Below are 27,979 nucleotides of genomic sequence, written 5' to 3'. Positions count from 1 at the left end.
GGTGAATCTCAAAATGGCTATCTATGTACATACCGTGTGATGATATAACGATGTGGTTTTAGCCTGTCTCTAAAGACTATTCATCACACGCATGGGCCACACAGTACCTTAGCTCTCATCTAGGCATACTCCGACCTCATCAAGGGATAATCCACTAAACCCTTCTCGGTAGATCCCTATGCCCAGTTATCTTTGGGTTTTTTCAAACCTCGGCTGGCCAAGCTCGTCTAGCCTAGTCCGAACATCAGCAAATACTGTTTACCTAGTATGATCCACAAAAGGGCCACACTCCCATAGAGTTTATATTCTACTATATAAAATATTCATACAAACTCTCATAAGGCCTTTAAAAGCCACATAAACCCAACATGTCCATCACAAAGTAAGGGTCGTACGTATACTATTAGACCTAAGCTTAAATGGCATAAATCTCCAAATGTAATTAGAGACCTGTGCGCGTGCACAGAGGAGGATTTCCTCCTCATATGGGAGCATACTGTTCTATTGCTCCCATGGGTACAACCCAAACCAGGACTATATCTTTTGGACCCCAAATTCTGGGGATGTAACCTTTTAATCCAGGGACTAACCTCCAAAAATAAAACAAATAAATAAAAATTAAAAATAAATAGACCTTATGAGTGCTTTAAATTTAAAGTCAAAATATTGAAAAAGGACTATCCAATGTTTGGAGGTTAGATAAAAGCATTTAAAAATTCCAAATATATATATATATATATATATATATATATATATATATATATATATATATATATATATATATATATATTATAAATCAATCATATGCTGATTCTTAAGTGGATTCAAAAATAAAAGTTGAATAAATCCCCTCAAGTACCTCTTTGACTCCAGAGAATGCAATCTCCTTCCAAAAATCTCTGGACTGAGGATCTAGAACACATCCATGCACTCTAAATGCCCCTATTGTTTTCCCTCTCTCTCCCCTCTCACTTTCTCTCCCACCTATCTCTATCTCTCTTCCTCTCCCATACAAATTGTATCTCTCTAAAAACTTCTATTGTATATTAAGTGAGAAGGGGACCTCACCTATTTTTATGACATATGTCTCTCAAAATTTAAAAGGTACATTCTACTTTAAAACTCTCTCATCTCTTCCTTAATTTTTTTTTTTTTTTTGAATTACTTAGTTTTTTTCTCATTTGAAAATGTGCATATCTCTCATCTCACTCTCACGCACCTCTTCCATCTCTTAAATTTAAAAAGGTACATCATTCCTTAAAATTATCCTATTTTACATAATTCTTCTATCTGTTTTATTAAATTTTTCTTTTTGAATTACTAAGTTTTTTATCTCTAAAAAAAACGTGCAACCTTTGGAGAGAGAGTATAAATATATCATTTTTCCTTATATTTAGAGGTTTTAGAATAATCTCTACTGTATTTTTAACTTATTTTTGTGTCACGTGTCATATCTCTCTTCACACTCTCCTCTCAAAGTAGTTATTAATATGGGAAAGATATAATTTTACTAAAATGTACGTCTTTCCCTCCCATCTCTAAAACTATCTTTCACCATTCAAATCCAACTACCCTGCCTCCAAAAGATCACATAAAATATAGGAAAAATTACAAAATAACCAACTACATTTTTTATACAACTTACCCGCAACCCAAGTTTTTCTATAACTTTTTTCTCCAAAATACGTTTTTTATGAAAATACCCCAAATCAAATAAAAAATAAAAAATGCCTAAACTTTTCTCCCTTACTTTTACCTTACCCACACTTCTCTCTTCTATCCAACCAAAATAAGGGCTTCAGCAATATGAAAGTACGGTCCGGCAGTAGGGCTCCAGCACTGTGTTTGACAGTAGGGCTCAGACACTATGTAAAGTGCGGTCCGGCACTTGCAAGCGGTCCTACAATAGATGTTACTATTGGATTCCAGTGCTCCGGCAATATGTAAAGGCAATCTGGCAGTACTCAGTTTCGGTCAGGCAATATATAAAGGCAGTCTGGCAGTATTCTGTTTCGGTCCGGTCCGACAGTAGATGTTACTATTGGATTCCAGTGCTCTGGCAATATATAAAGGCGGTCTGGCAGTACTCAGTTCTGGTCCTGTAGTTGTCTTAAGTCGGTCTGGCACTTTGTGCGCAGTTTCGGTCTGGTAGTTGTCTTAAGGCGGTATGACATACTGTTCTCTAACACTCTGTGCTCTGGCAGTTTGTGCTCTCCAGCAATATGATGGATTTCGTTCCGGTAGTTGTCTTAAGGCGGTATGACATACTGTGCTCTGGAGTTTATGCACTCCAGCAATATGATGGACGCTCTAGCAATGTGATGGGACGTTCCGGCAATGTGCTATGGGGTCCAAAAGTCAACGTTAAATCTGGCCAAAATAATTATTGTGTACAGTAAAAGCATTTTTATCTTAAAAAATGATCTTTTTATCTTAGGGGTATTTTCATAAAAAAAAATTGTTTTGGAAAAAAAAGTGAGAGAAAGAGTTATGTTGAGTAAGTTGCATAAAAAATGTCGTATTGAGGTTTTTTTTGTAATTTTTTTAATATTTATATTTTTTAACTTTCCCTCCACAAATCTCTTTCTTTTTCTTATTTTTTTTCGTTTTTTTCGTGTTTCGCTCTCGTTCTCTCTCTCCACTATCTCACTTTGTCCCACCCATCTCTATCTCTCTTCCTCTCCCGCGCAAATTGCATCCCTCTATCTGAAATATTCTACATGATATATTCTCTCTCTGCACATAATTTATTCATGATTTTGCTGTAATCTAATTTCGCTGAATTATTTTCACCAGGATTTCGCCGAATTAGCTATCTTAACGCCAAAAAATTTAGAAGAGTGTCAAAAAAGATAGATACTTTATTTATTTATGTCATTTGCCATTTGACCCAATAACACTTTTATTTATTAAATTTTTAATAATTATTGCATTAATAAATTTATTTTGTATGTGATTCAAAATAAAATATATATTGCTGGGCTTGAATAATTTGTAGGATTGACTTTTTATTTGGAAAAAAAGGGCTCATTGTTTTTTTTTTTTTATGGCATGATTAATTGAGTAAAAGTGGCTAATAATAATCGACAGAGAAGTCAATTTTTATTTTTTTGCATGTAAACTTGTTAGTAATTTTAGATCCCTATTTTTATTTTTTTGACAAAATACCTTGTCCCTAATATGAGGTGAATATTGCATATATCTTTTTGTTTAGAGATCCATATATATATTGGATTTTAAAATAAGTAAAGTCACCTCATAACTCATTGAAAATTGCAATTCAAGCATTGGAAAACCTTTACATCGATCATCTCGACTTTAATACTACGGTTGTGACAAAAATTAGGATTTTAAGTTTTAAAAATAATGTATATTGTAACAAATTATCTAGATTGTCTCTTTTACCCTAAAAATAAGTGTACAAAGATCCGCAAGATTTGGACCAATTTTTTAGTTTCAAAATTTATTGTCCATCTTGGAAATTATTTTTAGAGCCATCATGGATATTTTTGTTGCCAAAAGTGCGTTCTCGACGAGAATTTAAGTTGAGGCTTTATTTTGTTTTCATAAAGCCTAGGCGTTATAGAAACTTCATCCTTATGTTATTTGTTATTGTGTATTTAATAATTTATTATTAAATAATTACATAGTATTATCAATTAATTATTAATATTTCAATTAAATATTACTTATTCTATTATGATTGAATATTATAAATGTATAAATTTATTGATAAATAATGAAAATCAATTAATAGTATTTGTTTAAGATGAATATAATTAATCATTCTGATTATATTAAAAACAACTCAATAATCGAATAATACTTTTTCGAAAATGCTATTTAAAGGATGAAAATTATTACATTAGCAAAGAAGAAGAAGAAGAAGTAAACACCAAAACAAAAAAGAAAACTCTTTATCCGTTGTCTTTATTTATTTCAATTTGTTTTATATTTTCGCATTTCTTTACTTTTTTGTGATTTCTAACAGCAAAACCTAAATTAGAAAATAGCATGAAGGAAAGAAAAATATATAATACCAACATTATTATCAATTTTAATTGCAAATAGATATTATGTTATTATGGTTTATTTATTATGTATATCATGTGATAATGTTTGTATATATTTGAAATGTAAAAATTTAAAACAATTCTTTCTCCAATTTTTTTTAAGTCCCATTTTTGTAAATTCACACGCAATTATTTACTATTTATTTATTTTATCTAATTCTACCCATCAAATTATGAATTCAATAGTTATTTTGGTTTTTTATTTATGGTGGAATTTTTTATATAACATGTGTATTTCTTTTTATATAACATGTGTATTTTTTATATAACATGTGTATTTTTTATGGTGGAATTTTTATATAACATGTGTATTTTTTATGGTGGAATTTTTATATAACATGTGTATTTTTTATGGTGGAATTTTTTATATAACATGTGTATTTCTTTTTTTTGTGACAGTTGTTTTGTCGCAATCGTAGATGTGCAGAATATGTATTCCTACATATAATTCACTATGTGGCAAGGTTATAACATAAGCAAATAATATAAAGTTTTATTAATAAATATTAATAATATAATTATGATACTCTATTTAGTATCGAAGTTTTACTTTGTTTATGATAATGATTAAAATGACTAACTTATTATAGTTATACAATGATAATTACATAAATTAATTGAGTTGTATCACTCATCAATAATAATGGATAATATAATTATTTTGTATAAAATCTATTTTGTATTTAAAAATTTATAATTAAATACTTACATAGTATTACGATTTTCAATTAATTATTAATATTTCAATTAAATATTACTTATTCTATTATGATCGTATAGTGAAAATATATAAATTTGTTGATAAATAATAAAAATTTTATATTTTTATAATTTATAGCAATTAACAACATTTGTCGAATTTAGTTAATATTAATATAATTAATCATTATGATTCTATTAAAAAATATTTAGTAATCGAATGATGCCTTTTCAAAAATGTTATTTGAAGAATGAAAATTTATTACATTGGTAAAAAATAAACACAAAAAGAAAACTCTTTATCCATTTTATTTATTCATTTCTATTTTTTCTTATCCTTTTTATTTATTCATTTCTATTTCTTTCTTTTTTACTTTTTATTTTTTTACTTTTTTGTAATTTTTAAAAGCAAAACCTAAATTAGAAAAAAAAAATTGCTCATATGAAGGAAAGAAAAATAAATAATACTAATACTATTATTAAATTTAATTGCAAATAGATATTATGTTATTATGGTTTATTTATTATGTGTATCATATGATAATGTTTTTATATATTTTTAATGTAAAAAATGGAAAATAATTCTTTCTCCATTTTCTTTTAATGGATGCAAATTTTCAATGTTTCATATTTAATACTTATGTTTATTTTCTCCTTTGCAATCACAGAATATGCATCAGACCTCAAAGCACAAAAGAGAATAGTCAACAGATTTATTTGTACGAATTGTTTTTGCCTAGAAACACTGCTCTAACCGAGCATCACTCAACATACACCTAGCATGCTCCATAATGGTACGATTCACTCTCTCAACAACATCATTTTGCTGAGGTGTTCCAGTAACCATTAACTGCCTGGCATTACGATGCTCACTACAAAAATTATTAAATTCACCATAACAATATTCTCCCATATTATTAGTTCTTAGACATTTGATGCTCTTCTTTTTTTATTTTCTACCAAGGCTTTAAATTTTTGGAAACAACTGAAGCCATTTGATTTCTTTTTCAACATATATAGCCACACTTTTATTGAAAAATCATCAATAAAAGTGACAAAATATGCAACCTCCCCCATAAAAATAGCAGTGATTCCATGTATCCGAATGAATCAATTTAAAAAAATCCTTACTTTTTGCAGTGGATAAAGCAAAATGCAATTTGTTTTTCTTTTCAAACAAGTATGATTCACAAAAATCTAAATTAAAAAACTTTAAACAATCGAGGCGTACCTTGAGTCCATGCTCGCTCATGTGACCCAAATGCACATGTCATGTCATAACAGAATCCATCTCTGCAATATTGGTCTCTGCCAAAAACAGTTTCTCCAACAAGTCGGTGCAAACTGCCTACTAATTCTCCTTTTGCAACTACTAGTGGTCCATTTGAAATTTTTAGACATCTATTTCACTTGTAAATTTGAAACTTTGCTCATCAAATTTTCTCAAAGAAAATAAAATCTTTATGAGACCTGAAACATATATGATACTTGGGATGTTGCATATGACTCCATTGAATATCTGGATTCTCACATCTCCAACTGCCATTATTTTACATGAGTCATTATTTTTATGTAAACAATACCTCCATCACATGATTGGTAAGCATAGAACCATTCCCGATGTGGAGTCATGTAAAAAGATACATTCAATCAAATAGCCAATACTGCAAAACTTCCTCCCTATCCACAGACAAAACTTCTCTATCTTTAAAAAACTCAATTTCTTCTATTAGATTTCCTTGAAATCCATTTAAATTAGGTTCCAACACTTCATTTTGCCTTCTTGATTTAGCTTCTTAGTTCCCTTTTTATGCTTTACAATACTTAAGTTTCCACAGCTTCAACATTTCACTTTGCCCTCTTGACTTGGATCTTGATTGACCTCTTCTTGTAGTTCTCTCTATTGATCTTCCTCATGCTACATACACATTTCTAAAGGAATCCTAACTAGACTTTTTCCTAGTCTCTTCTATCAGAAGTGCCGAAACAACATAATTAAATTCAAGAGATTTTGCATGATTGAGATTCATAATCAATCAATCCCATGATTTTGGCTAAATGTAGACACCCCATTTTTTAACAAGGCAATGTTCATTACTTTTTTGCTCTTAGACAACCCTTGGGACCATATTATTCCATGAAATCCATGAACCACCGAACACCATAGTCCATGGTCCCCATCCTGTGATCCAGTATCCTAACCGGCTAATCGATTTTGGAAATAATTAAGAAAAACTAGCAAAATGTCACATTTTATCCTAATTTTTGGAAGATAATCATTCAAAAGCGCGTAAATAACCCCGAAATTGGAACTTTTTTATTTGGGCCAGACGATCAAAGTGTGTCGCTCAGTTCCATTGGGCGACACAACTGTGTCGACCAACATAGATTGATCCAAATCTTATAGTTTCAGCTCCCAACCCAAGTCCAGTCAAAATTCATTGAATCCGGACCATTTTGGGCTCGACGATACACTTTGTGTCGCCCAAGCCCGATTCTTGGCTGGCCGACACAAAGTTTGTCAGCCCACCCTCTGATCCCCAAACGTGTCTTCAAGCTGTCAGGTCAATTGATTTTGGAAAATTATGCATTTGACTCGTTTTGAGTCTATAAAAAGGCATTTTGACGCCCTGTTTTGGATTAGGTGAGCAAAACCCTAATTTTTGGATGAACCCTAAGCCTGAAACCTTAGATTATCAACCCAAATCTCATGAAACCCACCTTCAATATTTAAATATTAGGTCAGATCCATAACCCCATTTCAACCAAGTTAAGCTTGGTCAATTCTAAAGAGAAAAAGGATGACGTATGGTGTAAACTCAGTTGCAGTCTTGATATGGGCGAGGCTTCAAAGCCTCAGGTGTCAAGAGCTAACTGGCTCGAATAGGTAAACCTTCATTTATTTCATTAATTATTTTCTTAGATCTAGAACAATTTTATTGCTTTCCTTTAGTATTTTATGCAATGATTGATGTTGGCTTTGCCGCTGATCTAATAAAGGATCTATTCATATTTGAATAGATCAACCTTTAGATCAAAATTCGATTGATCTCCTTTTTCTATCATATATTTGAATAATAAGTTTGTAGTGTCAGATCAAAGAGATCTTCACTCAAAGATATCTCTGATCTGCGTTGTAAATACTAACAAAGTAATATAACTACTATATCTACTTCATCAATATTAATCAAGACATTAAATTTATTTAAGTGCTTTTACAAAGATACACCATCCCCCATCTTGATATTATAAAGTTTTCGGCAAAAACAATTTTTTAAGAGACTTACCATCCTAAGTACTTTTCAATCTGTCAAACTCCAAAACAATATCTGCCCTAGCCCATTCATAAAGAAGTAACGCCAAAAAAAAAAACTACCTAAAGTCTGTTGCATTTATTCTAGGGTTGAAGAAAGTTTATCTACTGTGAACACGTGTGCTTCCATATCCATAATTAAAGCGCATCTTATAAAAATAGGAGATCAGGTATCTTAAAAATTAATATTTAATTTTCTTAAAATATAGCATCACCTTATATCCAACGTCATACCCATGTCCCCCAAAAATGTCTACATGGCTATTAGGTAGCGTTGACGGTCCATATCAACCAAAAAGTCCTATTTGAATTTTATGGAAAAGGGTTGTTTCCTTTTCAAAAGCCAAAAAGTAGACACTGATAAAAAAATGGATAGAGAGAGAAACAACTTGCAAGCAGTTTTTCTGGTGTTAATTGGAAGTAGTTAAAGAAGTAGAAGGTTTTTCCGGTGTTAATTGGAAGTAGTTAAAGAAGTAGAAGGTTTTTCCGGTGTTCATTGGAAGTAGTTAAAGAAGTAGAAGGTATCAATCAGGGATGGACATGTCCTGGAACCTGGTCTTGATCTTTCACATTATTAAATATAAAAGAGACGGATGGACAAAAGAATAGAACTGCAAATGGTTCCAGTTGAATTCTAACTTGGACCTGACCTGCATTTAAGTTAGGCGCAGACTCGACTCAGATCCAGGTTGGGTCCATATCAATTTGACTCCGACCACCCAGCCTGCAAGGTGGTTCAACTCAGATCCAGGTTAGGTCCATATCTATTTGACTCCGACCACTTAGCCTCCAAAGTGGTTTGAGCGGTTTATAGAGATTCGAGGTTTTAAGCAATCAAAGTAAAATGCACCTTCAAATAGGGTTGAGAAATGTGCTTTTAATATTGGAAATTTTTGTGATTGCCTTAAAATATATTTTCATCTCTAATTTTAAAATTTAAAGCTTCAAAATAGTGTGGATCGAGCAGATCTATAAAAACTTGAAAATTTTGGAAATTGACGGTCCACAAATGCATTACAATATGCGCTATTTTCAAAACATGAAAATCCATGACGTCGATATGATCAATTTAATGATATTTGGCATCAAAACAACCTCTTCAAAAGAAATTTTTGAGGTATGTTCTAATTTGATTGTTTAGAGCTTCACACTTATTTAATTTTTTTTCAAAATAAAATAAAAAGGATTGAGAGATTATAAGTCTCTTGGGTGTGCAAAGGAATCTCCTCTAACATCTTTTCACAAAATCAAACTCTTTCTTTATTCTCAATTAACCTTCTACAAGGGATATTTTTGCTTTAAATACAAACTAAAAAGAATAATAAATAACAAATAAAATAAAAATTGAATACTAATTTTATCTCCCCTTATATCTTAAAAACAACTCTAACATATTGTGACCAACACACCCATGCTAATCCCTATTCATGTCCATTTTTTTAAAAAAATTGAACTTCTATTTCTAACCCTTAATTAATTAAAAAGAACAAGAATAACCTTTAAGAAACTAAAAATCCAAATAACATATTTTTTAAGTCCTAAAAAAAAAAAAAAAAAAAAATTAAAAATAAATAAATAAATAAATAAATATATATATATATATATATATATATATATATATATATATATATATATATATATATATATATATATATATATATATTGTTATCTACATCATGAAATCTCTATGCGCTATAAAAAAAAATAATGCCTCAAACTTCAATATAGACCGTCGAATTTTTGAAAGGGGAGCTTTAAGCATAAAAAAAACTCAAAAATCAAAAAAAAAAATTTCTTGTTTTTAAAATAGTCATTTTAAATACTTCCCAAAATTTTTGACAAAAAGTATCCCCCCAATAAGTCTTTTAATTGAGGGATTAGATGCATAATACACATGCTCATCTAAATATATCTAGTCAACCACAGCCATACAAAAGAAAAGAAGCCATACTGGAGAGGGAGAGGTTGGGGCATGGGACAAGAGTTCCACATTAAAGAAGGGTGGGTAGGGAGGCAAAGAGGTCGTTGATGGAAGTTCTTTGTGATTCCACATTAAAGAAGGGTGGGTAGGGGGGCAAGGAGGTCATTGATGGAAATATTATGTAGTGTTTAACATAGTATTGATAAAAATTTCTCAAAAAAAAAAATTATTTAGAGGACATTCATGTTACTAATAAAACATATCAATGACCCAGATTGCCTATACGAGAAAATTGACTCTGATCAACCGATCGGTGGTTTAGATTGGTGAATTGTTTGGATCAGCCGGATCCGGCCTTAAAATATTTGAAAATTACTAAAAAAATCTATATAAATATCATTTCTTGAATTTCCAAAAAAAATGGTAGTGTATTATGTATTTTCACTGTCTTGTAAAAATATGTGAAAAATTTGAGGTGTTGTTTTCCTGTCATAATGTTTGTTGACCATTACATTCACATCAAAAAGAGAGAAAATAAAGTCATTTGGGATATGAATATATAGTCCAAAGTAGAACATACAATTATAAAAATACATCTTAGTACCAAGAGAGTAGCTTTCATGTATAAAATTTGTACATTTTTTGGAAAAGATATTGCAAAATTTTTAAATATAATTATAATTTACAATTTTTAAAAAAGATATAACAACTATATTTTATAAATTCTCAATTTATATTAACCTAGTAGAGTGCTTGTGCAAAGCATGTGATTTGAATCCTTTTAAGAGAAATCAGGAATTTGATTAAGAATAAGAAAATTAAATCGTTCAAGAGAAAGAGAACTCAGAATAATAAATGAACTAACTGTAAAATCAAGTTTTGAAAGTAGTACATCTTGTAACTTATTTTTGGGCCGTCAATTTTTAAGTTATTAAGTTTGAGTAATGATCCTATGAGACTCTCCCACACCCATATGTGTAGGGCCCTAAAGGATCACCATTAAATTTGGCACATAACTCTAGAAAAGTTATCACATGTGTGTGATATTTGATTTTTCTAGATATCTGTGTTAAATTTAATGGTGATCCTTTGAGGTCTTACACATATGGGCGTGAGAGGGTCTCACAATGTCATTTCCCTTTAAGTACACTATTTTTAAAGATTTAAATTTTATAATTAAAGATGAAAATATATTTTAAGGCTGGTTAGAAATTTATAATATTGAAACCACATTTGTGGACACTATTTAAGGGTGGACTCTAATTTGATTGTTTAGAAACTTGGCTCTATACAAACCGCACCCTTTTGTTAATGTGATCCCTTGCATATAATTCATGATTTAAGATTATGTACATTTCCAACGTATGTTAGTTTAACTATATTAAGAAGATGTTGCCTACGTCCATGAAGTAAACACACGAAATTTGTGGATCTGCTAACAATGTATAGCGAATCTACTTACTACCATATTTATTTTTTGGGTGTGGTTTTATATAAGGTTGCAACCTTAAACAATCCATTTAAGGCGCACTTTCAAATTTTATATTAGCATATAATTTTGATGTAAAATATTTTTAAGATTATTACTTCAAAATCTATTTTCAAATCTAATATAAATTTTAAACTCCAAAAATGATTAAAATCAAGTAGATCTATAAACATATGAAAATTTTGAAAATAAACGGTCTAGATGTTGTGTTGTAAGATGCACCATTTCCAGGGCTCAAAATCATTTTTTTCTTTCATAGTCATACATCTCGATGTCAAGATAATCAATTAGAGGACTTTTCAACATTAAAACAACCTTTACCAATGGATTTTTGAGGTGCATCCGTAGTTCTATATTTTAAGGTTGCAACCTTATATAAACTGTTTTCTTATTTAAATATTTTTATATCTATTTTGTATATTAAACGAGAGGACTTTGTTTATGTGTTTTACATACTAACCTTTTAGCACCTTTTTTTTATTTTATTTTTCAATTTTGCCCTAACTTTAAATATTGAAAACTCAAAGTCACAAAGCTAGTTGATGACTTTATTTTCAATATCCTTAAGCATCTTTGAATTTTTTTTTAAATTAATTTTTAGGTTACAAAAAATCAAATGCTTGCGAATTGGACTACATCGCCAAAAAACCATAATATTGGATTGATCGAAAAAATCCCATTTCCAAATTCTTACATTTCTCTTTGCCTTAAATACACACACACTCTCTCTCAATACCAAGTAGTTTTTATAAACTATCTTTTATGTGATATGATTTGCATCTCCATCACAACCCTACGATGGTGAGGTTATAAACCATCATGGGCGGTGATGAAGGAAAAACAGGGATGTAAAAATTGACTGTGTTGAAAACCACTCTCCACTGTCTATGCCCACCAATGAAATCCACAATGTGGTTATGATCATATGACTCATATGATACCGGCTATTTAACCATATAGTATTGTTTTCCATATTTTTAATCACTGAAGTGACTGTTATTGAATGGTTTTTGTGAGTCATTTTACATGGCCGATATATTTATTATGACCCTGTGGCCTAGAGGTTAGCATACAACCCTTAGTAATAGCAATGTAACTATCATAAGTTTTATCTGATCACCACTTAAAATCTATTACTTGCACTTCTTCTCTTCCATGTCTTTATGCAGATGTCTATAAATACAAGCCTATACTGAGTTAATATTAATTGATAATATTGCTCAAATATAAGTTTTATTTTATAATGTAAATTTAAATAATTTAGATTAATTTTTTAATTTTTTTTTTCAAAGTTATTCTATTTTTTTTTATTCTAATGAAAATGTATACAATGAGACCATTTATTCTTGGAATAAAAAAGTCACAGTCATTATCGAACCTTAGATGTAAAATCGGGTGGTTAGTTGTGTCATTGATTAGGCACAAACTCCAAAATAATTTTTTTGTAAACTACGTGATGCACTTTGAGTGGTCGGATTTTACATTTGGTTAATAATAATTGTGACCTGTTTGTACTAAAAGTAAATAGTTTTAAAGTATATAATATCTATTCTAATTATGACTTAAGTTGCCAAGAAATAACTGTTTATATAAATTTTAGCCTTTAAATTAAACCTTCATAAATAAAATGAATGTGGAATTTACCTATTAAATTCTTTCAAGAATATATTGCTTTTAAAAAAGTTGCCAAATTAGTGATATATTTTATAAAAGGTGCTGTTTACATAAGGTTGCAACCTTAAACAATCCATTTAAGGCGCACCTTCAAATTTTATCATAACATATAATTTTGATGTAAAATATTCTTAGGATTACCTCAAAATATGTTTTCAAATCTAATAATAAAATTTTAAACTTCAAAAATGATTATAATCAAGTAGATCTATAAAACATATGAAACTCTTGAGAATGGACGGTCTAGATAATGTGTTGTAAGATGCACCATTTTTGGGACTCAAAATATATATTTTTTCATGGTCATACATCGCAATGTTGAGATGATCAATTAGAGAGTTTTTCAACATTAAAACAACCTTTACTGATGGATTTTTGAGGTGCATCCGTAGTTCTACATTTTAAAGTTGCAACCTTATCTAAACTTTTCCCTTTTCTAAATTGATAAAGAGACTATATTTGCCATTTGGTTTTGAGATATTGATATTGTTCGAAAAGGTCAATAATTGATTGTAAGGCACTTGGCATTTTTTGAAGAAATCAATAATTGATTGCAAGATAACGTACTAATGAATGCCTCTAAGGGCACAAGGTGTATTAATGTCTCGAACTTTTCTTTTAAGCATTATCTTGTAACACCTCTTCTTTTTTTTTTTTTTACCAGGGTTGCCTTTTTTTTCTTTTACCTAACCTCCATCTATCCCATGATCCCAAATCAAGTGGTGTTTTAGGTATAGTAGAATTGAACACATTTTATATATGAATAATCATTTATTTTAATATATAACAATAATAATTTAAACATATTTGTAAGTTATAAAAATAATTGTAATTTTTAACCCATTTGAGGGAGATACCCATGTTTTTTATTTATTTAATTTTTTTTTTGACAAATGTAGTCTGTTCACATTCTCTAGTAGCCGATCTATTTCTGTTATCCTCCTCTAATAAAACTATTATTTCATTGTAAACCTATCCCTTGCTTTTATTATCCCATATCCCGAGGACATTTGAAGTTTGCTTTAAGGGGAGCAAGGTTATAAAAGAGGCTTACAGGCCACGTGGCTCATGCTGCCCAGTGGAGGGGTGGGCCACTTCACAACTCCTATCTTAAATAAGAAAGTAAGGTGGATTAGGGGCAGGTTATGTTTGAAATCAAGATGGTTTTTTTTTTTTCAGATTGATTTTTTAGATTTTTAATCCAGATTGAACGATTCGATCTGAATTTTTATTTTTTAAAATATTAAAACAAATAAAACAGTCGATATTCATAAAACTTATCAAATTCAAATACAAAGTTTGGCTTGGAAAAATATGAGACATAAAAGCAGTATCATATACTTATATAATAACACCTTCCACCACAAGATATGCATATTAATAATACCAGCTTAAGTCACTATCCTCCCCTTTTGTTTTGAATGGCTTGGTAGTCTGAAAGTGCATAATGTATTTTCGGCAATAGAAATCCTTACAATTGCCTGAACATCTATTTCCTCCTTAATTATGCTATTTGAAGTTCTGGAAATGATTAAACAAATCTACATACACTTGACAATAGATGGCTTAGATAATGTGTTACATATTACATTTTTTTAGCTATGAAAATCTAGGCTTTTGTAGACCTCTGGGTTAGGAAAATAAAATAATGATCGGGATAGCGGACGTAAAGCTATGGAACTTGGGTGTGGGTCTTTTTGTTAAAATTTCTAATTTTATCGTTAATCATAGCATATAGTATTCCTGGTCCGAATCAGCATATTTATGTTTTACTCCCCGTAACTCTTCCTCAGCCAGGCTTGGGCAGAATAGCGGAACAAGTATTACTAACCATAATAGTTAAGCCCAATATGATCCACCGGGCCGAATTGCATTTTTCTTTTTCTTTTTCTTTTTTTGAAAATATTTGTTTATTTATTTATTTATTGAAGTCATCATGCTATCCTTTCTACGCATATAAAAGCAAAGGCAAGAGGGGGATCCAGTCAAGCTTCTTTGGAGATGGAATCAATGAGTTGGGGTGTGGGCTTAGCCATTTCACTTGGCTTTTTGTACCTGTTGGTGAAATCAGTTGGACGAAATTCGTATTGTAAGATCAAAAGTTTCAAAGGAAAGCATGTTTTCATCACAGGAGGCTCTTCCGGAATTGGCCTCAATATTGCAAAACAAGTTATCAATGAAGAGGGTTTTCTGACTTTGGTCTCCTTTTCGGAGGAAGAGCTCAAAACTGCTAAGGCTGAGATCACAAAGGAGCTTGGTTGTAGCACACAAAGGATTAACACCATGGTTACTCTCTCTCTCTTTGTGTACATACTTTGGATATCTTTGTAATGATCAGAGTGTTTTTTTTGCCATAATCCCTTTTTTTGTATTTTTTTTTTTTTTAAAAAAAATGTCCCCAACTATGAATCAAATTTGTCATATCTATTTTTCTTTTACTTTTTCTAATGTTACATGTGACTTTTAAGGTTAATTTTTGGTTTTATCTTACTTTTACTATATTTATTTTATTTTTCGTGTTTATGTTTTTTATTTTTCTAGATATTTTTTGCCCTATTCAGGAGTTGAGGGAGTCACTCGGACTTGTTTGAGTAAATCGCTTTGGCCGAGACAAGTGACTACTTTTAGCCATCCACTTCCACATTTGATAGCTAACATTTGACAGCTAACAAGGATAGGTAAAGATAAACTGTTTTATAGTATAGGACAATAAGTATCGGATCAGGAATTCCAAATCAAGAAACTTGGCTAATATGAACTAATTCGGCTTCTTCACCATAGTGAATAGGTCGAGTTTCTTTTCAGGCTTGGCTAAGTCAATGTCTTTTTAGACTCGGCCGAGTCCCGAATCTCCTATCCTTATCGAACTTGTCAATTCTGGCTGGTTTTTTTTTCGAGAAGAAAGATGTATTTCTTTTGATTTTGGGGCCATTTTTTTCAATCGCAGATTTGAGCAGCAGGTGCCATTTTGATTTCTCTTTAAGATGCAAAAACTGATTTTGAGCTTAATCAACTTATTTTTGTGCATTCAAAATATTCAACTTTGGAATTTGTGGATAAAAGCCTTCACGGCAACGATTGGATCTTTTCGATTTCAAGGCTAACGCCAAGAAAATCTTGGTCGGTTTGAGTTTTTAGAGCATTAGTGTTGATACATAGGAAAAAGTTTATATAAGGGCCAGACCCTAAATAATTAAATTAAGGCGTGCCTCAAAAATCACTAGAAAAGGATATTTAGATGTCCGAAATTCCTCAAATCGATCATCTCAACCTCAAGATGTTTAGACATGAGAAAAATGCATTTTTAGACCGTCAATTTTCAAGATTTTTTTAAGTGTTCATAAATCTACTCTATCTACACTATTTTTGAAGCTTAAATTTTATAATTAGATATGAAGATAAAGTTTCAACTTTCAAGCCATCACAAAGATTTCCTGTACTATTGTACTGTTTGATGTTTTTGGATTTTATATATAAACATTTTCCAATGTCATCAATCCACATTATATTTTTCTGAACTTTTAAACCACCATATTGTTGGATTTTTTTATTTATTTTGTAGCCGTTAATCTTTAATTTTTTTATTCCACTTAGGTTGGACTCGGCCGGACACATGAACCATCCCAGCCTGGTTCATGGCCAAGTTTACTTACTCTTTTCACCCAAATTTTTATCATTCAAAATAGTATTTTGAATCATGTAATTTCGAATCATTCAAAATCATCTCCATAAAGTACTTATCTTGACTCAAAAAGTTTTTATCAAGAATTTTCTATTTAAAATCATTAAATTTGGCCAAAATGGACGGTTCTTTAGCTTGATTCCAACTAAAATTTCAGCACATTTCAATGAAATTTTAGAAAGTCTCATAGAACTAAAAGTTTAAGTGAAATTCTCTACAAAATTCAAGTGATTTTATGTACGATTCCACAAAATTTTGAATGACAAACCAGCGGCAAGCTGTTCAAAAATTTTATGCTAAATTTCAATATTTCACTCAAACTTTAAGGAAATTTTCCATTAACTTCAAGGAAAGTTTTCATCGTTGAGGGACACAGGCGAGTCGGGTCAGACTCCGCCCCTTGCAGAGCGGAGTAATGAGGTAAATCTGGGGATGATTAAAAAAAATTATGAAATCTTAATTAGATTGTCAAATGTGTATAATTTTTTTTATGTAATTTAAATGCTTTTATGGTGATTTGTGAGCGTTTTTTTTTATCATATGCACTATTTTTTTATTTTTCTTTTGGAAAATTGGTTCATAAGTCTGGGGACGCATTTTTACATTTGTGTCTCCCGAGATTAAAGCATCCATTTTAAAGATGGATGCAAATGCACGATATATCTAAAAACAATTGAAATTAATGATCCAAATATTTTTTAATAAAACTATTATTTTTAATTTTAAAAATTTATTTATTTTTTCATATTCATGATCTCCATGTTAGAGATTATATGTTCTTAAAAAATGGGTCCAAAAAATCCATCTTAAAAATAGATTTTTAAAGAGGGGACTCATTTCTACATGGATTTTTTTTGTGTGGGATGTTTCTAAAATGTCTCGAAATGTAAGTCAAATTTTTCTAAATCCATATTTTTATAGTTTTCCAGCTTATTTGAACTTTTACAATGTTTTTGGTTTATTTATTTAGTTTTTTACCTTCTTTTTTTTTTTTGCAATCATTTTTTTTAGCTTCTTGGCCTTGCACACTACTCGAGAGCGCCCACGTGTAGGTTTAAATCCTGAGCCCAAGCAAAGTTTTTGAATATTGACTTTTTTTTTACATTTGAGCAAAGAAATTTTGAACTGTTTAAATTTCTTTTAATCTCAATTCAAACAAAATTGTTGGAAACTTTGAATGCCGTGTAATAATTAGAATTTCATTGTGACTCTTAGCTATTAAATACTAGGTATTAAATGTGAAATAGACCAACTTGTTTGAAAAACAATACAAAATATATCTCAAACTTCGTACATCAAGGATGGAGTGGTGGCCATCACTAGATGAGCTATCCTTTATTGTATTTATTGTGTATTATTTATCAATGATTTGGTTGTATTGTCAAAAGATATTATACTACTGTGGAATAGAGTGTCCATTTACTCCTTTGCGTAAAGGATCTGGTTTCCATGCGGCCAAACCTATATATAGAAATGCGGGCCTGCTAATAAATTTATTTTGAGATAGATTTTTGGACTTAATTTTTAAAAACATGTAATCTCTAACATAGAGATTATGAATATGAAAAAATGAATATAAAAAAATGAGTAGAATTTAAAAACTAGAACTAATCTGTTAGTTTTCATTGTTTTTAGATGAAACACCTACTTTTTCATTTCTCTTCCAAAATCGTTTTTGAGCTTTTTATAGCTGTATTAGTTTATGGAATCTATAATATATAAAATTGTTCAAGACAAAATCCTACAAATAATATTTTTTTTTCCATTTGCATTTCCATGAAATAGCGCAATTTATTAGAAATCGTGTATTATAAACCACCTAATATGGATCTTAGCTTGTACCAAATTATTTATGTAGACGCACATCAAAAATTCACTAGAAGAGGTTGTTTTAATGCCTAAAAATCAGCGAATCGATTGCCTCGATCTCAAGGTTAACATGAGAAAAAAAAATAGATTTCAAGACTCGGAAATAGTACATCTTGTCATGAATTTTCTAGACCATAAAATTTTCAGATTTTCAAGTGTTCATAAATATGCTCGATCTATACTATTTTTTAAGCTTTAAACCTTATAATACGATATAAAAATAAATTTTCAGACCATCATAAAGTTTTTCGATATTGAAACAACATCTTACTTTGATTGTTTAGGGCCTTGGCCTTATACAAACCACACCCTTTACATAAACTTGTAGAGATTGCTAATTCAAGATTATATATTATGAGAATCTCTACTATATATAACTTGAATGTGCAATATATGTGTAAATGCTAAGTATTTATCCGTTTCTATTTCTCAAAGTTATCATTTTACACTTCTTACCAGTGTTAAGAAAATTAAATCGGCCAAGGTACTCGGGACTTGGCCGAGGCGATTTACTTGGGCGAGTTCGAGTAACTCGCCCGAGTCCTTTTACCATGAAATGGTCTAATTCATGGTAAAATAAAACCACACCTATTTAAGTGGGGACCATGTTCTGTGCATTTGTTTTCACAGGCGGACCCACTATTCACTATTTACGAATATAATTTATTATTATGATATCTTATTTATATAAAGATTATATTTCAAAATTAATTAATATTATATATATATATATATAATATTTTATATAAATAATAGATTATTTTATATTATACTATATAATATTATAATATAATACATAAATATATTATACATATTATATAAATATATAAATATATGAATGTATCATATATTTAATGTATATAATATAATATAATATACATGTATATTTATATTTATATTATATTATATTATATCATATATATTATATAATATTATTATATAATGTAAATATATATTATTTACATTACATGTAATATATAAATATCATATATTATATTATATTATATATATGTAATATTTATATTATATTATATATTTTATATTTTATATATAATATATATTTATTATGTTATATATATAATATAGGAAGAGATTACAGAATGCCTATGGACGAAAATGAATAGTATTTTTGCCCATAGGCTCGGCGCCGTCGGATTTTTTCGGACGGCGTGGATTAAAGACCATCAATGAACTTAGCATGTCTGTGGCGGTCCGTCATGGACCTAGTAAGTTCGTGACGGGATTTTATTTACGCAAATCCAATAGGTGTTCTTGTAGGTCCATGACTGTTTTTAAGCGAAACACTATAGCGCTCTGCCAATAGGTGTTTTTAAGACTTTTCATATAATATACATATCTATTCAAGGTTTTGTGTAAATATTTTGACACAACCAAGCACTACCCAACATATGAACTGTTTACACAATGCTTTTTAAATCTGCTACCAAACTTTGTAAAAAATTGCGTATGCAAATATTTACGCATGTAATGTATTTACATATGTAAATATTTCAAAATATTTACGTGTGAACCAATCATACTCTAATTGTTTATATAGAAAACCTATAAAAATGGACAAGAAATCATCACTTGCCATCCTTTGAGAATTATAAACATAGACGGTAGATGTTCGGTCTGAGTACCTCATCTGTACTCGTACTGAGTTTCCCTTTTATATAGACTTGTGGATATTATTCAAAATTAAGATTTAGGGCATAGGATTTAAGATAAACAATGAGATCCAATGCTATGTTAACTTTGGTTTATCTGTTTAGTTTGCTGATGTAAGAGACTACACGAGCATCCATCGAGCTGTCGAAGAATCAGTGCAATGGCGGCCTGTCGATGCACTCGTGTGTTGCGCAGGGATAGTGAGAAGATCGGACTTCATAGAGAATATACCGGCACCTGACATCGAGATGCTCGTGTCTACCAACTTAATCGGGACGATCTACACCGTCCATGCCATGCTCCCATTCATCAAAGAGAGAAGCAAGAAACATGCATGCTGCATCGTTCTCTTGGGATCCATGTCGTCGCTGCATGTTTTGTTCCTCAATAGCATCTATACTACTACCAAGCATGGGGTCCTGGGGTTTGCTAGGGCCCTCAGACTTGAGCTTGTGCCTTATAACATCTCTGTCACGCTCATCTGCCCTAGCTTTGTCCGAACTCGGATGGTGGCAATTGGTGAGTGCTTTCTTTTCTCATTTTTCTCAACTTTTTCTTATTAATGTTTTAAAGGGATTGTATATTACGAGACTATTTATCTTTAGTACAAAGATGTCATAATTAATCCTAACCATTAGATGTCCAATTGGATAGTTTGGAATGTGTCACGAAGTTTAATTTTTTTTTTTTGGGCTTTGGGTTTAGCCAGAAGTACATTTATAACCATTTGATTTGAAATTTAATGGACAAGAATAGTTGTGACTTCCTTTTATTAAAAGTAAATGGTCTCTTTGAATATTTTTCTTTTTTTTAAAGGACTTTATATAATGAGACCATCTATTTTTTGGTAAACAGATGTCACAATTACTTGTAATCATCCGATGTGAAATTTGATAGCTTAAGTATGTCACAAAGACGGACCAAAATTTCTTTTGAACTTTGAGCTTGGTCATTGGAATAAATGGAGCTGCACAATTTCACATTTAATGGTCAAAATTAATTGTGATCACCCTATACAAAAAAGGATCCATTGTATACTTTTTCCTTCTTTGTTTTTTTTTTGAAGTTGGCTGGTGTGCCTTTTATGTGAAGATTTTTAAACTATGTTGGCTACTAAGCACTAGTAAAATGGCCTTTCATACTTGGGCATGATTGTGAAGGAACAATACTAATAGGCGACCTCATTGGAAACCTATGCATAAAGAGCACGTAAAGCATACTTTGGTCCTAGGGAACCATATTGTACATTTACTCCCTTGTAATACATTATGCACTTACTTCCTTGGACAAGTTTCCTTGATCAGACCCCAATGAGGATTTTGATCGGAAAAAAAATTCAGATTTTGAGTTGCGAAGAACTTAATTGCGTCGGTCTAAAAACTGGATCTCACATCCAATCTGAGGACATAATTTTTTACAAGCATGTACAGATTGAAGTATTTTATTTTATATTTATTTATTTATTTTTCTAATTTTCTCTTATTCTTTCTGCTATAATGCGCCTTTCTTTTTTTATGTCACAGCAAGTGATCAAATGGCAGACCATGCAAGGGAAGCAATGGAAAAAATTTGCAAGTTTGATATCAACAAACTAGAAGACCCTGTGGATCTAGCAAAAAGAATTTTACAGTCTGCAAAAGAAGGGAGGTTTTTGGTGACTAAGAATGCTTTTGTTGATACTTTTTTGGTGGTCCTATGCAGAGGAGCTTTCCCACCTGAGTCTCCATTGATATTGGCAAAGGAACTGCTTCTATACATACCTTGCAGGCTAATATCTCTCATTGCAGATGCACAAACTCGTAGGGCCATTCTCAAATTTGCTTCTGGGGATTAATTAGTACCAAAACAAATATCTCAGGCCATGTTTTGGATCAAATTGTGCAAAATCCAATCCTCTTTGTCTGGTAGTGAAAATGGAGTAGAATGGAGGAGGGAGGAGACTAGCTCATCATTATATTGGAAATGTTTTCACCATTTTATTGTTGTATCTCTAGTAGTGTGCTCTTTTATATCTCTAGTAGTGTGCTCTTGTATCTAAAGTGTTAAAAAGGCAATAAGGAAAATGATGCTTTTCTAGCTTTTTCTCCGAGGAAAAAGGTTATATTGGTTGCAACCTTAAAATGTTGAATTAATGTGTATCTCAAAAATCCATCAGAAAAGGTTATTTTGATGTTGGAAAAATCTCTAATTGATCATCTTGACATTGAAATATATGGATATAAAAAAGAAAAAGTTTTCGTGTCTCAAAAATAGTGCATCTTGCAACAAATTATCTGGACCGTCCATCTTCAAGATTTTCTTGTGTTTATAGATATAGCTAATTTGAACTATTTTTGGAGTTAAAAACTTTATAATTAGGAATACAAATAGATTTTAAGTCATCTAAGAAGTTTTATCACCAAAATTATATCTTACGATAAAATTTAGAATTGTGCCTTAATATGATCGTTTAAGATTGCAACCTTATGCAAACCACCTTACGCAAACCACCTCTTTTCTTAATATTTTTTAGCAAATGAGAAGTCTATTGTGACCCATGTTGACATTTGGACACTTGTCGATACTAGAGGTGAAGTTTAAAATAGTTTCCAAACCGACTCAAACTTGGAATATCCCGTGTGTGAGCAGCAAAGTCTACCACTCGACCCTACTACCAACATATATAAGGATATATTCGCACTAATAAGCTACCCTCAGCTCAATTTCATATTTCTCTTTCAGCTTTTGATAGTTTTTTCTTTCTTTCTGAGAGTTGTTGGGATTCAAGAGAATATGAAATTGAAGAGTCTTCTCGTTGCCCAGAGTCATGATCAATCTATCTATTTTGACATAGAACAAAGTAAGATAGCCACTTTGTCTTCTTTATCGATTTTTAATTCCATTATTTCCATCATCTTGTTAATAAGATAATTGAATTCTTTTAAGTCGATATTGCAGGTGAAGTTCAAAATAGCTTCCATGTCGACTCAAACTTTGAATGTCCTGTGTGCGAGTAGCAAAGTCTACCACTCGACCCATTGCTGCCATACAACCAACATATATAAGTATTTATGAGAACCATTAAGCTACCCTTAGTTCACGTTTCTCTTTTACCTTTTGATTTTTTTTTCCTAAGAGTTGTTGGGATTCAAAAATTTTGACTTACCAACCTTTCCCATGATTCTGGCATCGAACAAAGTAAGATCGCCACTTTGTCTCTTTGTTGATTGTCAATTCCATTTCGATCATCTTGTTAATAAGATAATTGAATTCTTTTTAATGCCCTTGCAATGAAGCAATATTTCTTAGAATTCTATCGGTGAAGAAAGATTTTACTTTTACCATCTACTTTTGTTTTTTTAAATGGTTGTTCTTTATGATTTATTTAGGGCTTTTTAGCCCTATTCAAGACTTTGTTAAGCCCTATAACTCGCCTCAATCAAGATCCAAGGCGTTGGCTGAGGCGAGTTCTGCCACACCATCCTCGACATTAAACATAATAAGAGAAAGAAAAAGGGGTAGATTTGGGCAAAAGATGCATTTGATATTGGGTTATTGTTTTGATTTTTATTTTTGGTGGGATTAGGTGAGGGTTCTTGATTTTATTTGGCTTGGCCAAGCCTGTGCCAAAGCCTTTTTGGTCAGTGTGGCCTGAGCCAGCCTTATTGGGACTAAGGCTAGGAGTGCCACAGCCTATGCTTGAGCCCATTGCCACATCTAATTGTACATGAGAAAGTATAGGGAAATGATCTAATGCAACGGTTAAATAGTAGTATAATGCAAGCATACATCTAGAAAACCATACTTTTGGCATTTGTAAGACCCCAAATTTTACACACACATTATCTTCATCATCATAATCAATCCTATGAAAACCATTTTTCAATTTACACCCTAGATATGGTCAAAATTAATACCCATCCAACAATGAATCTCGGCCATCCATTTGGTGAATTTCAAGATCTAGGCCTTAACAAATTCAAAATCACTATTTTCATTTTTAGCATTATTAATCTAATGATGATAACGATATATAAAAATTTTGAGAATAAAAAAATCTTTCTGAGGCCTATATCTAACCATCTCAATAAAATGGACGGTTTATACTAATTGGGTTAGAATGAAAACTTTCTACAGCATTTTTTCAAAAACATAAAATTTATGATTGTTTTTCAGAATGAAAAGAGTGCGCATTTAAAAATTCATATCAAACAAACGTCTCTAACATGATTTTTAAATATAGTTGTATTATACTACTACATAGCCGAAATCATTCCTCCAAACATATATAATAAAATCATTTATTTTTAGTACAAGATGATAACAATTAACTAAGCTCAAAGATAAAAAGAAATTTGTTTGAAACTTTTTGACACATACAGACTGATCAATTTTCACATGAGAAAGTTGTAACTTGTAGAGTGTTACAAGAAATAAATGATCTCATCATGCATCTCAAACTCTTTCCTAATCTAAGAAAAACTGAGGGAGCATTTTTGTCATTTTGCTGTGTAGGGTTATTCTTGCTTCACTCCCAGAGCACTATGGCCTCCTTATCCATCTTTCAGCCTCTTCCTTTCTCTTCTAAATCTTTTTCTCCTCTCTGTCTCTCAAAAATCTCACCATGTCTGTGATCTCAGTCTGCAAACTCAATTTCTGCTCCATCTCTCCTATCCCAAACCTCCCCAAGACAACTCCCTTGACAAAAACTGAACTTTCTCTCTCTACATTCAGAAACCCCACATTTGCTTTCTCTCTAAGGATTCATTATCTGCCACATTCGTTGATACCTCACAAGGAAAAGAGGAACCTTTTTCAAAGCTTAATTGCTTGTGTCGCTCAGAAAACAGATTGGGCTCAACAAGAAGAAGAAAATGAGATTGAACGCAGTGGTTTTGATTGGGGTCAGCAAGAAGAAGAAACTGAATCTACAGAAAAAGAAGAAGAAGGATTTGTAGAGAAAATTGGTGAAGAAGAAGAAGAATACAGTGAACCACCTGAAGAAGCCAAGCTTTTTGTTGGGAATTTGCCTTATGATTTAGACAGTGAAAAGCTTGCTGAACTCTTTGATAAAGCTGGAGTTGTTGAAATTGCAGAGGTGAGAGAACCCATCATCTGAGAAAACCCCATCTTTTTATTTTTGTAAATTTCCCTGTTCTGTATATTAAAATTTAGGTCCTATTAAATTCTGTTTCTTTTGGGTTTGGTTTTCTGTTTATTTTCTTTTGCTTTTTCTAGACTTTTATTTAACTGTGAGCCCCATTTTTTTTTGCCTATTTTCCCTATATTTAATCTTTTATTTACTTCTATTTTTGTGGGTGTTTGGTTTATAGTTTATGCCTTTTTCTTTTCAAGACTTATATTCTACGTGAACCCCATCCTTTTATTTTTATTTCTTCTGAATTTTTCCTTTTGGTTTCTAGTTATTAATCTGATTTTCATGGATGTTGGGGTTTAACATTTTTTATTATTGGAGAAATTTTTATGCTTTCACTTTAACAAATGAATTAGTACATTGCAGTGTTAATTCCTAAGTTTTTTATTTTGTTTCTTTTGGGGTGTTTTTGATTTTTTTTTTTGCCCCGGGGGGTTTGTGGCGGTGGGAAGGGGGGATTTCAATTTCTCCATGGTTGGATTTAGAGAGAGAAACTTACTCTGTAGAGGACATCAGAACTTAAACTGCATTTCTTAGTCCATGCAAAATGGGGTCTCTTACCTCATATGTTACTTCAAAATAGTGCCTCTTATCTGATGATGGAAAGATTTCTGTTTTGTACTATGTAATTAACAAATATTTAAAATTTGTTGGCCAGATTATATATAATAGGGAGACTGATCAGAGCCGTGGATTTGGCTTCGTAACGATGAGCACCGTTGAGGAGGCAGAGAAAGCTGTGGAAACCCTTCATCGCTATGTAAGTTGCTTTGCTGAATATGATAAATTTCTTATCAGAAACTTCATTTTATTTCTCTTTCAAATTCTGCCATGGCGAAGCCCAGATAAGAGAGGAGAAGGTCTGTGTTAGATAGGCAGCCAATGTAAGACTCCACGGCATCTATTTTATAGACGACTCGGAATAGTTGCGATAACGCCCGGAGGATGATGATGAAGAAGAGAAAAGCTTTTGCTAAGAAATTGCTAATGGAATAGTAGGGCTATTTACAGGAGGAATAAATCCTATGCAAAACCAGGAAATCAGTGGTCATGATATGAGCATCTCTCTCTGTCTCTCTCTTTCTCTCTCTCTCTCTCTCTCTCTCTCTCTCATATGTTGATATTTGGGTACTCTATGAAGAAACATTGTAAATACTTGCTTAGTCTCTTGCCTGCACGGTCTCTGTAGTTATAAGCTGGCTGTTTGTCAATTTCATGCCTCGTCCTAGATTCTACATTGAGCATTTAATTTCTTATCAGAGTTTTCATACGATTATTTCTTAATGGAAAAAAAACAAAAGGTGTGTCATATGATTAGTCTCCTGTGTTTTTGTTACATTTGAAGGGTACATTTTATTGAACATGTGGAGCTGTAAAGATTTAAGAGCTCTTATATGCATTTCAACAGGAACTTAATGGCCGGCTTCTCACTGTTAACAAGGCATCTGCAAGAGGTTCAAGAATGCAAAGTGTTGGAGAGCTTGAGCCATCTTACAAGATTTACGTTGGTAATCTTCCGTGGCAAGTGGATGATGCTCGCTTGGAACAAGTTTTCGCAGAACATGGCAATGTGGTCGATGCTAGAGTTGTCTATGACAGAGAAAGCGGAAGATCACGTGGTTTTGGTTTTGTGAAAATGTCGACCCGGAGTGAACTCGATGATGTTATTGCTGCTCTCGATGGGCAGGTGATCTCTCTCTCTGTTTAGGAAGTTGCAAAATCCGATCTATTTTGCCACTACCACAAAATATGGCAAGTTGGCTCTTTTATGTGATTTTTGCATTTTCAGTATGATAAGTTGCAAACTTGCCATGAATCATTTATTAATTGGTGAAATTCATTTTATAATAAAAAAATTGACAAATTTAATCGATCAAATTCAAAATGCTTAATCAGCTAATGATTCAGTCGACTTATAATTATTATGTAGGTTTAGAATCTCAGTTATTATTTGTTGGGCCTTTCTAAATGACTATTTTCTGCGTCTCAGAGCTTAGATGGGAGGTCTATCAGGGTAAACGTTGCTGAGGAGAGGCCAAGGCGAAGCTTCGTTTAACCAACAACTTTTTCAGTTCTGTCCATGGCCATCTTGTTGATAGCTGCTATCTAGAGCTCATATAGTTAATTGGTAATGTTAGATTTGTCAGGCAGTTTCTTCAGCAGGTGTTAGGCACAGATTTATAAGGCGGTTTCTCAAGCAGGTGTTAGGTGCAGTTTTGTTAGGCAGTTTCTTAAGCACGTGTTAGGGATATCTCTCTTTCCAATGTATTTGTTTTGTATTTGTGGTTACATGAATTTACTGAGGCATTGAGTGAGAAATTTCATCTTTCTCCAGGAATCATTGTAATCAATTTTTGTGAGAATGAGAATTGAGTTTTTGCCTGCCAATTCTATCATCCGGTTCCATCAAATGAGTCCATTGGATGCAATTGCTGTGTTAACAATTCAGTATTT

At 31.5% G+C, this 27,979-nt stretch overlaps 2 protein-coding genes across 2 annotated transcripts; both read left to right on the top strand.

Moving 5' to 3' along the window:
- Window positions 1-15,149: 15,149 nt before the first annotated feature.
- On the top strand, window positions 15,150-22,465 carry LOC105421693 (3-dehydrosphinganine reductase TSC10A-like). Its single transcript, XM_011630003.3, has 3 exons — window positions 15,150-15,455; window positions 20,496-20,910; window positions 21,915-22,465. The coding sequence occupies exons 1-3, from the start codon at window positions 15,171-15,173 to the stop codon at window positions 22,223-22,225; spliced, it is 1,011 nt and encodes a 336-aa protein (XP_011628305.2). The 5' UTR covers window positions 15,150-15,170; the 3' UTR covers window positions 22,226-22,465.
- Window positions 22,466-24,699: 2,234 nt separating this feature from the next.
- Window positions 24,700-27,913, top strand: LOC18447488 (28 kDa ribonucleoprotein, chloroplastic). Its single transcript, XM_006857585.4, has 4 exons — window positions 24,700-25,468; window positions 26,184-26,285; window positions 26,934-27,212; window positions 27,516-27,913. Exons 1-4 carry the CDS (start codon window positions 24,995-24,997, stop codon window positions 27,579-27,581), a joined length of 921 nt encoding a protein of 306 aa, XP_006857647.1. The 5' UTR covers window positions 24,700-24,994; the 3' UTR covers window positions 27,582-27,913.
- The last annotated feature ends 66 nt before the right edge of the window (window positions 27,914-27,979 follow it).

This window comes from Amborella trichopoda, chromosome 10, assembly GCF_054954075.1.
Source record: "Amborella trichopoda isolate Santa Cruz 75 chromosome 10, AtrichopodaSantaCruz75HAP2 v2.0, whole genome shotgun sequence".
NCBI classification, from domain to species: Eukaryota; Viridiplantae; Streptophyta; class Magnoliopsida; order Amborellales; family Amborellaceae; genus Amborella; species Amborella trichopoda.
The sequence above is the reverse complement of the archived record's forward strand: the minus strand, read 5'-3'. Positions and strand labels throughout refer to the sequence as shown.

Bases quoted from the DNA above. Each gene is read 5' to 3' on its own strand.
- LOC18447488 (XM_006857585.4), top strand. From the start codon at position 24,995: ATGTCTGTGATCTCAGTCTGCAAACTCAATTTCTGCTCCATCTCTCCT. The intron at 25,469-26,183 runs GTGAGAGAACCC...TTTGTTGGCCAG, and splicing joins GAGTTGTTGAAATTGCAGAG to ATTATATATAATAGGGAGAC. The intron at 27,213-27,515 runs GTGATCTCTCTC...TCTGCGTCTCAG, and splicing joins TTGCTGCTCTCGATGGGCAG to AGCTTAGATGGGAGGTCTAT.
- LOC105421693 (XM_011630003.3), top strand. From the start codon at position 15,171: ATGGAATCAATGAGTTGGGGTGTGGGCTTAGCCATTTCACTTGGCTTT. The intron at 15,456-20,495 runs GTTACTCTCTCT...TTATCTGTTTAG, and splicing joins CACAAAGGATTAACACCATG to TTTGCTGATGTAAGAGACTA. The intron at 20,911-21,914 runs GTGAGTGCTTTC...TTTATGTCACAG, and splicing joins AACTCGGATGGTGGCAATTG to CAAGTGATCAAATGGCAGAC.